The sequence below is a fragment of the Engraulis encrasicolus genome, chromosome 16 (assembly GCF_034702125.1).
Source record: "Engraulis encrasicolus isolate BLACKSEA-1 chromosome 16, IST_EnEncr_1.0, whole genome shotgun sequence".
Classification (NCBI taxonomy): domain Eukaryota; kingdom Metazoa; phylum Chordata; class Actinopteri; order Clupeiformes; family Engraulidae; genus Engraulis; species Engraulis encrasicolus.
In genome coordinates this window covers 33347709-33361162 of record NC_085872.1, presented here as the reverse complement: position 1 = coordinate 33361162, position 13454 = coordinate 33347709, and the positions used below count along the sequence as shown (strand labels likewise).

The following is a 13454-nucleotide window of genomic DNA, read 5'->3' as shown; positions in this document are numbered from 1 at the left end:
GAGTAGAAAGAGCTTACATTGAATACACACACCTGAAACCACTCTCAAGTCACAGCTTGAGTATATAGACCTTCAGACGGCAAGGTAGGTGTGAGACCATATTAGCTCGTCTGCTTGCATAGCTCTCCCTCCATTGTGGAACAGGGTGGTAATGGGAATAAGTAACACATCTCTCTTTGAAACATGTGACACACACACACACACACACACACACACACACACACACACACACACACACACACACACACACACACACACACACACACACACACACACACACACACACACACACACACACACACACACACACACACACACACACACACACACACACACACACACACACTCACACACACACACACACACACACACACACACACTCCATTTCGTGCATAGCTGATGTTGAGACCCCATATTAATTTACATTTTGCTTTGACATTCAAATTGAAATAAATAAAAAAAGAAAGAGTTCTTACTCATTAACAATTACATGTGTGTCATTTCCTTTTCAATAGATTGCAGGCTTACGTATCATGCTAAAAATGAAACCAAAGACAGACTTCCATTTGAAAATGTCCTTCGTGCTTGGACTCTTCTGGCTACTTTCCGCTTTGGAATTTAGTGCCCAAACAGGAACTCCAAAGCTGTAATAGATTGCTTTATATGAATGCAACTCCCTGATGGGTTGTAATTACACTCTGAAACATACAGTAGAGGCAATTAGTGATGCACGATATGAAAAATTTCAACCGATACCGATAACCGATAATTACCTGCTTCTCAGGGCCGATACCGATACCCGATATGTTCACATTTTCATATTTAATATTATATATTGATATAATCTCAATATGATCTCAGTTCATGTTCACTCATAGTCCATTCAAACATTAAAAACAAAAGCCATTGCCTGGCTGGGGGTCATGTGACTGTCATGTGAAAAGAGACTCCAAGTTACAGCATCACACAGGCAGAGAGACTGGATATGATAATACCAGGGACAATATATTATGAATTAAAAGAATATTTGATAATACTCCTAGAATAATACTCCTAGAATCTCTGTCACAGGCTTGTTTTGCCTACCCGGCTTGAATGAAAATATAAAGTAAAAGTCTCTACTCGGCTTGAACACAGTTTCCACGTTTTCATTAAATTAACCGATTAACCGATCGGGGAAACATTATATCGGGCCGATATAAAAAAGCCCATGTCGGCCGATATTTTAGTGCACCGATATATACAGTATCGTGCATCTCTAGAGGCAATCTTTGCAATTTTCATGGCCAAATGTGTGACGTGCTGAATGCTGATAACATTTATTTTAAATTTCAAATAACACAATACAATACAAAATAAAAATAAAACCAACTTCGCCTCTGTGCAAACAGTCAGTACACACAATCAAAGACGAACCATTACAACCTCCCACAAACCATACTGATGACTACTGACGGACAATGAGATCATGCACGCACGCACGCAAAGACAAACACACACACACACACACACACACACACACACACACACACACACACACACACACACACACACACACACACACACACACACACACACAACACAATTTCAAACTTTTGTGTTAACCCTGTTGCATAGATATTTGACCATACACTTGACTTGACACACACACATGCACACTGAAGCTTTCATGATTGTTTTGTTTCTGTTAGTTACTAAACGTTTGGCAGAACTGGATTTATCCTGAGTACATTGAGCCAATAACATATAGCTGTATAATGCATGATGAAATGAATATTGCAAATGAAATGATGTTTCCTCAGTTTAATTCAAAGATACACTTTGCTGCTGTCTTTAAACAGTCCTTCACAATAAAATGCCAATGTTGTACTAATTTAGTGTTATCCTAAATGACAATGGTGCAAATCAGAGTTCTCAAAAGTGCCATTGCGTAAAGAAATTTAGTTGACAGAAATACAATTTATCTTAGGCAACTGGGTAGAAATGCTGCTTTTGACAAAAACCAAACCCGTATTTGATTAGTTAGTACATGTTAAGTTAAAATGTTATTAACATGCTATACAGCATGGCTTGTGGTTCTTGTCGTAATATTCAGAGGAACAAAACTTGATACTAACTGTTAGACTCTTGATATTTCTAAAACAAGATTTTTTTTTCTCGAAACAAGTTTATATGATCTTGACAACAACAACAACAACAACAAGTCTGTTTCAACTCTACTAACATCTAACATCTACTAACATCTAGTACTGCAGCACTACTTTTGAATGAGGTGCCTTTCCATTCATCTGGTCACGTGTTTTGATGTTTGTGGCATGTTGCTATGGAGGCCACAGGCTGCAGCAAAAACACTACAGGCTTTTCCTCGTCTGCACCTGTACCCGAGGTTCTGCTTCACAGCTCAAAAGTGCTTAGCTTGTCCTTTTCTACTCTTCTTCGATTAGTCAGACACAGGGGGGAATAATATTTGGTTCAGGTGATAAATGGGAACCATCCGATGGGCATAAATATTCTTCAGCAGGACATTTTTTCTCTCCCTCTGGTCCATAGCAATAAGTTACTCCATCCTTTCTTGAACCTGCACCATACCCTCCCTCCCATATCCTCTATGCCAGCCAAACCAGCCAATAGGGGCTCAAATACATTAAAGGGAGAACATGTTGAATACCCCATCCTTTAACCCATTTTGTCCTAAGCCCTTTTTTGGGAAAGGGTGCCCTCTTCCTATTAAATCCTAAATATCTCAGCGTCCGAAGCACATACAAACATGAAATGAGTTACATTTAAAAGCCAAGACCCTCCCCTTGCATTGTAATGTGTTCATTCAGCTCTAACATACCCATATAGTTAATAAAACAGCTAAAATCTCAAAATCCTGAAAAACCTGTATATGTGTCTCCAGGACACAATGGGTTAATGTCTGATTTAGACATCATGTTTGGGGCTGTAGGCAGGAGAATTTAATGGAAGTTCATATCTAGGGTTTGTTGGGGAAATGGGGCTTCCCTGTTGTCAAAAACCAGCTCTGTGAGATCATAGATCATACTGTGCATTGTACTCTGGTGAATGAGGATCACTCATCTCATCAGAAAAAAAAGGTGTACGGTGAGGTTGGAAGTCGTAATTCTCTTTCCGGACACATCTCCGCTCATCAAAATTGAAAAGGTGGATAAAACTCTGCTCATCAACTTGTCAAGGTGGACATTTCTATGGGTTCTCATGAGTTTTCTGTATGAGATCAACGTCAAAATGAAGTGAAATGAAGTGAAAGCCCAACTGGGAAACACCAGCTCCCATTGTCATTGTGACACAGCACTCCACAGCACACAATGAAATTGGATTTATGCCTCACCCGTGCAAGGGGGCAGCCCCCAATGGCGCCCGACAGGGAGCAGTGCGGCGGGACGGTACAATGCTCAGGGTACCACAGTGATGGAGGATGGGGGAGAGCACTGGTTAATTACTTCCCCCACCAACCTGGCGGGTCGGGAGTCGAACCGGCAATCTTTGAGCTACAAGTCTGACACTCTAACCCATGACTGCCCACCACCAAACTGTGCTTACACCCAAACACATCCCTGACTCTAAACTGACACAAAAGAAATGTAGGCATTTTTAACGGCAACAAAATTACTCAGAACGACCTGCTTTGCAGAACCATCCACCCCCAAAAAATGTGAGCGGAGAAATGTTCATATCCACCTTAACAATTTGCAAATAGTATCGGTGGAGGTTTGTCTGTGCTGAGACAACTGCCATTAATAAGCTACCTGAATCTTACCACCTAGTGCAATAAAGCTTACCAAAATGGCAATAATATTATGGTACTTCCACGCCTCCTTGTTTCCTATGGATTGGCTGACAAATAAGGGAAGCCGAGGACTAATGGTTTATGCAGTTGGTAGTGAGATTGGAGGGCTGTAGGTCTAAATCCCTCATCCGGAGGATAATGTGGGTGGTCTTCTACACCCTCATCTATGGCTGAAGAGTCCTTGAGTCATTGTCACCTAACCAACAATAGCTCCAGAGACTATACGTACATAAGCAACTTAAGTTGCTTTGGATAAGCGGGTCTAAAACACATGATGTGTCAGTGATATAATGTAGGCTAATGAAATGCCACACAAGCCATATACGGTATGCAATGCTCTCTTGTATTCTGATAAAGATTTCACTCCAAAATCATTCTGATTGGTAGGTTATTTAGTAGGCTACATTTGAAGGTGCCAGCCCAGCATGCCTGATTGTAAGGAATGCATACTGTCCCAAAGACATTCACCACAATTTCATCCCCTGCTAGTTTAAAACTTAATTGTATTCTTAGTGTCATGGCGGCAGAGTGTAGTTAATTTTGGACAAACACAGCTAATGTACACATGTGGGTTGGTGAAATTTATATTAGTAATAAAAAAAATAAAGACAATGGGCTATTAGGCTAGGATCTACATACTTCTACGTCCAGAAAGACTATGTCAATAGGTATATATTTCCTTAATACCTATTTAATTGCATCTGTATAGCCTATTTCAGTCTCACAACGCTGCTCTGACTATTAAAATTCATAAACCCATTGGATAGGCCTACTGATAAAATGCTTTTCATATCTTACTGTAAACTGCCCAGCCTTCCCAACAGGTCCACAGCACAGCCAGGTTTTGTAGGTTACAATAGTCCATCAGTGCTCCAGAGAAGTAACCTCGCAAAAATGCAGGTTTAAATTAGGCCTATACAAGGTCTCCTTATTCTGTAGTAGGATTGTAATAGATAGGCCATTGACAAGCTTGGTGTAGCCTACTTTATCAAGGCACTGTCCTCTGCAGCCAGTGTTGTTAGTGGGGGGAGGAGATGAAAAGTGTGACGATGCACTGCAGTCTATCGACCACCAAAAAGGTATTGTCTGACATCGTTTTCATTTCCATGTTAAGGGGAAAGAATGTGAGTGTGAAATAGCCTAACATAATACATAAGCTTATCCTCCTCCTTAGCATCCGTGTGCGCGACGGTTCCGGCGCACAAGGATACAATGTTACGTTGTGCTCTTTTTACACAGTTGGCTACAATAACAGGAGTGCCGCAAAATAACAAGTACCTCTTTCTTCTTCTGACCACCTCCTGGCTGAAGACATATCACCAAGATCAAGAATAGAGATGCTACCGGCAGGTTGAAGAGTGCTCCAGTCGCAGAGGACGCCATGTTGGAAGATGCTCTGACAACAACATACATTACACAGTCACTGTGATTGGTCCGCGCTGTCGCCAATCAGCTAACGTGTAGAAATCCGGTTTTAGGAATTGTAGTTTATTATTTAACTAATGTGTAAGCCAGCAAATATATGCAATTCCTCTCATTTTCAAACAGAGATGGATGTAACCTCAAAGGCAAACGTGCAGCCTGTCTTAGTAGATTCTGAAAAGACTGGACACATCAATGGGTAGTGCACCCTGCCAATGAGCTGTAACCTGCTGCAGCACCTTCCATCGCCGATGGAGGGCATCTAAAAATAAGGACTCGGTTAGCTACACCGCCCCCCCCCACACACACACACACACTGCACCGACGCCCAAACAGACCACAGGTGTGCATGAAGTGCATGGCTGTAGCTCGGGCATGTTTTTTCTTTTTCTTTTACACTGGCAGGGTCATTTAGAAATCGAAATAATTTCCTATGGGCATTTAAAGGCAAACACTGTAGGCTAAGGCTACCGTTAAGGTTGTTCATTATGATTTGTGATTGACTGTCATAGACAAGGACGCTGAGACTCCTTTCCTTCAGATCACAACAGCGCGCAAGGTGGCTGGGAATTCCCAGACTAGTAGGTAGGCCTAGGTCTTGTGTTGCACTAAAAGCTGTAGCCCATGCAACGCATGCAAAGCGAAAGAAATGATTGTAACAATATTTAATATCCAAAATGTGGCTAAATGACAATGACGTAGGTCTACGAAATGTCGCGCCGCGCGCTAGACCTATCCAAAATCTGGCACAGTTGTCACGTTTAGCCTACATGACACATTTAATTCGAAAACTCACTTTAATTCTGAATAAAGCTTAATCCCGCGTTGAAAACGTCATGCAAACACTTCACAATTCAGAATTAAATGAAAGATCAAAGTTAACTCGGCAGAACTATTCAGCCTAATTCTGAATTATTAATTCGGAATTAAAAACCGTAGGCCTAACCTAGGTAAACGTAGCCACTGGGTCCAATAAAAGATCAGCCTCGTTACATTAACTCTAGGCTACATAAAGCCATATCTGCTCGTGTATCCAAATAATCCTCATCTTCAGTCTTTCAGTCCTCATCTGAAGTGGTCAGATAGGCCTATGCCTATGTTTAATAGAAATAGCTTGCACTTGCCTGTGACAAAAAGCGCCTTATGGGCTTTCTCATGGCATGGATTTCATATCGTTGTTAATGGACTAATCATTAGCCTCATCAATTGCCCCAACACAGTCAAATCATACCCCAGTATAAGCTATTACATTTGAAAGAGCACTGCGGACCAATGCTATGACCATTAGACAGCATAGCCTATGGCTACAGCCCAATTAGTTCGGGAGTTTGAGTCAGGATGGAATAAGAGGCTATGCCACTGTATCGCCTCGAAAGTCAGAGGGCCAGAAGGACAGTCACCTGGTGGCGAAACGCCGTTAAAACACACAGCCACTGCGCCGTCAGGGAGCACAAGAGAGAAACAGTCCACCCCTCACTCTCAAGTCTCAACTCAATCCGAGCATCCCACTAGCGGACGAAAGAAGATCTCTTCTCTTGCTCCCCCCTCTTCTGCTATGAACATACACGGCGGGTGAATTCGGATGTGGTGCACCTCTAAGGTAGGAAGAGCGCAGGGATTTGGCTCGGACTAGGTTGTGGTGGAGGTGTGCGTGCTAGGTGTTTGTATTTTCCGTCGGTCCTGGAGAGCAGAGCAATATCCCCCTGTCCCAATATAACAGCACACCGGATTACAGCAGGTGCCGCTTTCTTTTCGCTCACTGCTCTCTTCGAATCGAACAATTTCTTCTGATTTGCCGCATGAGGATGTTCAAGGAACTGACTTACAGGGGTTGCACCAATTGTGTCAGGCTCTCGGTATGTGCCGGAGACAACACCGACTCTGACTGGTGGAATTAGCCATCTTTTGGAAGAATTCAGAGGAAACAGTGTCGTCTCCGGGTTGTTCACCCATCACTGTCGTTAACTGTTGAAGAATTGCCATCGGGTTCGCTGATATCTCTCTGCCACAAACCCGAGGAGTCGTGATCAGTGGGAATGAGATTTAGGAAGTCTGTTGCGGGTTGGAGGACTGGGCTGAGTTTTGATCGGAAACTACAGGTCTAGATTTCACAACTTCACATAGACTTCATCTTTCTCTATGGACCGATCAGCATCTTTGGATATCGAAGCGCTGAAGGTACGTGCGACCGTCCCCCCCCCCCTTTTTTTTTCTTTTTGAAGGGGGGGGGGGTGTTACTCAGTCACTGCATGCGCGATTCTCGTCTACTTGTGCTACCCAATGTGGCTTCTGTTTTGTTACATTTTGTGCGTGGAGTGCATCCCAACACCTGAGATTAAAGTTCCAGTGCTGATATCTCTGTAGCACATTGAGGCGTTTCTTTGCAAAATTAGTCATCATCATATGGCCTTTCTTTCATTTGCAGCAGCTATTAATCGTTGTTTGGGGTAGGGTATATGTTGGATTCATCTATGCATACCATGTCCCTATGCTGTAGCCTGTAATATGGCACGCGTCTAAATTTTATACAACGCACTCTCTAGCCCGTCATATCAACCCTTGTATCGAATGTCATTCCTTTAGGATACGTCAGAAAACGAGGACAAGATTTTGAAAATCCCTACAACCCCGTCTCCATATTAATATATTCGGATTAACTCGATAATAGGCAATATATCGATTCCTGAACTGCAGGCGTCGTGCCCGGCAAGCGTCATGCAGAGATGTGGGTGTAGAATGGGTGAAGAAAGATGGAAAGATGTTCTATTTCGGAGGGGGGACGAGGGAAGAGTGCATCTCCTTCCCAAGTTGAAGTGCTGCAACTGAGAGCACAGTAGCGAATCACCGGTACATGCACTAGCCTAAAGGAAAATTATGATTCCATGTAAATGCAGCGATCCAGTGACATGTTCCTGCTTCAATATTGTAACGCACCTTTTATTTTAGCGCACTCCATTGTATAATCTGAGTTCGATCCAATGCTTGAAGTTCCTAGTAACATATCCGCAATGACAGTTTTTGATACTTGTTTTGGTGCAGCAGTTATGCTAAAAAAACACTTTGACAACAAACGTTTGCGTCACTCTGTGCTCACTAGTCTGTTTTGTAACTTTACATGCATATACGTTGAAGAAGTGTTCTCAATTAAATACAAAATAACACCTGCTCCTGGCAATTACCAAGCAGTTTTAAACGAATTCTCAAAATGGTCTGGTGCGGGCAAGGATTGCACTCTCACAGCGTGCGCACTATGAGCTGGCTTTCATGTTTAGGAGCAACTTGTTTGGTTTTACGCAGCGACATATGAACATATAATCATAACACACGTCGTTTCATTGGTCATTCAGGCAATCTCATGGAGTTCTTGGACCGTGTGGTAGGGTATGGTAGTTATTTGTTTGTGCGTAACCTTGTGCGTAACCCACAAACCATTGCAATTGCAGTAGTCTGCAATAGCCGTAAATGCAATGGTTTGGACACAGGCAATACTTGCAAAAATGCAGATTGCAATACAACACACTGCAGAATGCAATATGTAATCTTTTGGACGCAAAGCAGGACTGCAAGTGAGGCTGTCCTTTTGCATTGCAGTTTTACTCCATAAGGGATCTGCCACTCAGTTTTAAGCACAATAGTCAACAATTTCAAGACATTTCATTACAAGACAATTTCAACATGGGAAAAAAGTCTGTATGAGAATATTGATTGAATTAGACATTCCTTCTGTCCCTCCTCAGTACACCACAAAGCTTTCTCTTCACTTGTGTTCGTCATAACAAATTCTCCAAAATGCAAAGGCTATATCATTGCTGTGTATGATGGCTTAAACTTCTGTTAGATGAAGGTGCGGAGGGTTGCAGGGATGAGTGGGTAGAATGCAGCAGCACAGAAGGCCAGTCTCAACTGATCCTTGAGCAGCTTTTTCTCCGCTGCCCACCGCTGTGAGATGAATAACTAACACAGATCAAGAATAAGCTATAATCTTATTCAAGAAATGTACGATTTGAAAGCACACACAGTCATGTGGCATACGCTGACAATATTGCTTATTCTGAGATAAGCAATTATTTCCAGTATCCCTGGAGAAAATCCTCAGTGGTCTCCAGTGCCATGGCTTGGATACAGATGGTACCCTGCTGTCGAAGATATTTAAAGGGGCCATATTGTGCTCTTTCTTTCAAGTTTGTAGGCTTTCGCTATATGGGCCATGAAAACATGGTCATCAAGGCCAGTAGGCTACACGAAATCCCTGTCATATGTCCTAGGAGATCTTACAAGATCTGGACATTTGAGTTTGCTGAGTTGTCTTTTAGTATAATGTAATTACCATTGTTGTTTTACTTTAGTTTGAATTCTGATCCAATATTGTACAGCTGTTTACTTATGTTGTACAGAGAATACCAAGAATGAAAATAGGTGGAGACATGAACTATATCAAAAGTTGTTGCTGGTTCACTTCTGACATCACTTGACAGCCAGAGAAGAATGCCTCGGAACCCAGTAGCCCTATAACATTACAAAAGGTGTTTCTTTTTACAACATGACCCATTTGAACTGAATTAATTTGGGCAAAAATGATTTCTGGTGGACAGAAGGTTGAATTACAGCCACTTGGTGTTCCCCTCTTGGCCATCCCTGTAAACTGGTATGCTCTATTGCTTCCAATGTTAAAATGTTTAAAGAAGACTAATTGTTGTTACATGGCCAGATCCAGCACAAACGATACACCTATGTATTGTAGTTTCCCAATTGTAATATTTTAGGCACACACATTTTGTAACTCAATATTTGATGGAAGGAATCCACGAATACACTGTGTAATACAAGCACAAGCACAAGTTGATTTAAAGCAATACTGATAAGAAGGTGTGTGTGTGTGTGTGTGTGTGTGTGTGTGTGTGTGTGTGTGTGTGTGTGTGTGTGTGTGTGTGTGTGTGTGTGTGTGTGTGTGTGTGTGTGTGTGTGTGTGTGTGAGAGAGAGAAAGAGAGAGAGAGAGAGAGAGAGAGAGAGAGAGAGAGAGAGAGAGAGAGAGAGAGAGAGAGAGAGATCAGAATATTGGAGACTGTGAGAACTATGGCACTGTTGGAATCTGACACCAGACGCTGAGTCAGACAAGAGTCCCATGACGTAGCCATAGCGTTACGATGACAGGCAGCAGGTTCTGCTACTCTTGATGCGATGAAGCCATCCCATGAAGAGGTGTGGGTCTCTGCCAAGCTCTAGCCTCTACTCCACCTCGCTCCACTCCTCCATCCATTTTACACTTAATTAACTCTGCCAGACGAAAAGGGCACAGCGATTACTGTACAGTGCAGTGGCTGCCATTGCTGTGTCAAATGATTAATATATATTTGCTTAGAAAGGGAGAAAGGAAGTTTGACGACATGTTGAACACATTCCTCCGATTGCCTTCATGTACAAAGTAAGCTATGTGGCTAATTAGCATGAGGTTCACATGGGAGTGAGTTGATTCAGCATGAAAGGTTACATTTCACAGGCAAGGAAGAAAAGAAGACTTGATAATCTGATAGATCACTGCTTAATGAACTCTGTGGTGTTAAAGTGTGTTGCAGCATGAACTGTGGAGTCACATGGATTCTGTTCATTTGTCTGTATGTACTATGTAACAATCAGGGGTGTAGTTGGCGCGGTACGCGGGGGTACGCAGTCCACCCACTTTTCCTGAAGTAAGATTTTAAAAAAATCTTCTGCCCATGTTTGAAAAAAAAAAGGAATGATCACATAGCAGTATTGCAGGTGATTGACCAAACAGATGAAACCGGGGAAGCAATGACGATATATTAAGGACAGTTGGGGGGTTTGACATGATAAGTTGCCTAATTATTTAATGAAGTTAAAAACTGTGTCCCCCTACTACACCACTGGTAACAATCTTATCTTCTTACTGTTTCGATTAAATCGAGGTACCAATTGTGTGATTTAATTCACATAGGCCTAATTAATGATTGTTGTATTACTGTATTAGTGCTGGCATCATAATAGCAACCATGTTTTTCAAAGCTTGAGTTACATGTGAATATTTTGTGATGTGGTGGACATGGAAACAGTATTTGCATGTACATATACTACATGTACATGCAAACTAGAGTCGGTTGTGTTTAATTTTCATATATTATTATCAACGAGTACATGCCCTCTGACATCTGTCGTCAGCATCCATAGGGTTTGTGCTTGCTCAAGTGTCACTTGCAGACACATTTTACACACACACACACACACACACACACACACACACACACACACACACACACACACACACACACACACACACACACACACACACACACACACACAGCTGTGAGCATAAATTGTCTACACTGAACAGGTTCGTTCAATGAACTAGGAGGTCATAGTCAAAATGTTCCCTCCAGGCAAGTCGAGTAGACTACACAGTCCGCAAGGCAGTAGAGTGGACCTATCCCCTCCAATTAACAGCAAGCCCTAGTTTTACAGTTTTTTTCAATTGCTAACAAGTGCTTACCCATACTTTGGATACTTTTTTTAAACTCTTAACACAGACTACCACCTACCAAGCACAATTGAAACAGTTCATTCTCTTCTCAAAAGCACACACTGTTAAATATACACAAAGAAATGCATTCATTGACTGCTAATTGTGTGAAAAGACATGTACTGTGTCAAATGTATGGTAATGGAAAGCCCTTGGTGTGCTAACTGTATTAGGAGTTTTGCAAATGTCGCTGAGGTTTGGACAAAAGCTTGTTAGCAATTGAAAAAAACTGTAAGTCATATGCATTCAGACCGGCTTATGCCCTGGATAAGATTTTACTACCAATTGAGATGAACAGCTCCAATCTTTCTCCAGACTTCCTCAAATCCAAAGCAACACCAAACATCGTCTATTAGAGAGAGAGAGTAAGATAGGCTACTTCAAGCCCATGCATTTCCTGGATCCATGTGGTGTCAGGTGAACTCCCCTTTAGGAGACCTTCGGTTAGGGGTCCTTTGGAGTCTTATGGTTGAGAATGAATGGAGTTCCCAGCGCTGTAGATCGTGGTAGGGCACATCTCATGCAAGCTGTCACCAAATACCACAGAAAGACAAGAAGAAGGAGGGGACAATGCCCCCTTAGAAGACCAAACTTGAGCACGTTGACTTGGATGGGCGGAGTTTGGGTTTTCTTACTCTAATAGAATATGTTTGGCAACACCTTGTGCTGACTGAGTGGATGCATTCCCTTTGATAGCAGCAGTAGAATCAGCTGCTTCTGCTTCTGCTGCTGCTGGCCAAAGGCCGTCTCGGCCACCAGACCCGACTTGCTGGCGCTGTGGCATGCTGCTGACAATTTAATACCAGTCAATTGTGTCTGTGGTCAAGAAGCATGTGGGAGCTGCCCACACAAGGACAGGGCTGACACCCCATCATGAGACAAATGGCGTGAGAGTGGCGTAGGGGACCGCTGTCAGTACAGTGGAAAAATCAGGAGCGTGGCGGTGCGCTAATGACTGACGACGGCCGGCGACAGGTCATCAGCGAGGTGCGGGGGCGGTGGGTTGCCTTGGTGGGCTGTATGTTTTATTTTATTTTCTCTCTGGCTCTCTTTGTCTTCCTTGTCTCTCTTTCTCTTTCTCTCTGTTTCTTTCTGTACTTAGGCCTACACACAGAATCTCTCTCTCTCTCTCTCTCTCTCTCTCTCTCTCTCTCTCTCTCTCTCTCTCTCTCTCTCTCTCTCTCTCTCTCTCTCTCAGTCTATCTCTTTCTTCTTTTGCATCTATCAGGATGGGTTAGAGAGTAAAGCATCAGATTTGTTTAGAGCTGGCTGCCACCGCATATATAAGGTGGACCATCTTTCACTTATCTCGTTATAATGTTCTTATTTTTTGTTATTGTACCTGTTTTCCTTTGTGCATTTTGTCTAAGAGGACAATAACACAAAAGGGGTTTGCCAGCTCCCCAAAGCTTTATTGCCAATTCACAATAACCACTGAAATTGTCCTTGAGAAATCCAATTAATGTCCATCCAGCTCCTGTGTCAAATTCTCCCTTTCATTTAGTGGACTCGCTGGCCTCCTGCGAGTGAATTTGGTCCAACTTTCTCATTTATGTTAGATGTCAAGGCTGCATCTCTGTGAAGGGGAATGAACTTTTTAATGCTGATTAAATTTGTGTCCCAGCTTTGGCTTAGTAGTGTACATTTCTGTGTGTGTGTGTGTGTGTGTGTGTGTGTGTGTGTGTGTG

The 13454-nt window shown here is 42.5% G+C and overlaps 2 protein-coding genes across 2 annotated transcripts in view; one reads left to right on the top strand and one right to left on the bottom strand.

The window, feature by feature from the left end:
• The window catches only part of tusc3 (tumor suppressor candidate 3), an 82212-nt gene extending 76984 nt beyond the window's left edge, over positions 1–5228 (bottom strand). The window contains exon 1 of the mRNA XM_063219493.1: positions 5090–5228. Within this exon, the coding sequence (XP_063075563.1) occupies positions 5090–5224 (135 nt within the window). The 5' untranslated portion in view covers positions 5225–5228. The remainder of the gene's footprint in view (positions 1–5089) is intronic.
• A 2109-nt stretch (positions 5229–7337) lies between these two features.
• Positions 7338–13454, top strand: part of LOC134465642 (zeta-sarcoglycan) — a 266388-nt gene continuing 260271 nt past the window's right edge. Inside the window, exon 1 of the mRNA XM_063219412.1 lies at positions 7338–7411. Coding sequence (XP_063075482.1) covers positions 7373–7411 — 39 coding nt within the window. The 5' untranslated portion in view covers positions 7338–7372. The remainder of the gene's footprint in view (positions 7412–13454) is intronic.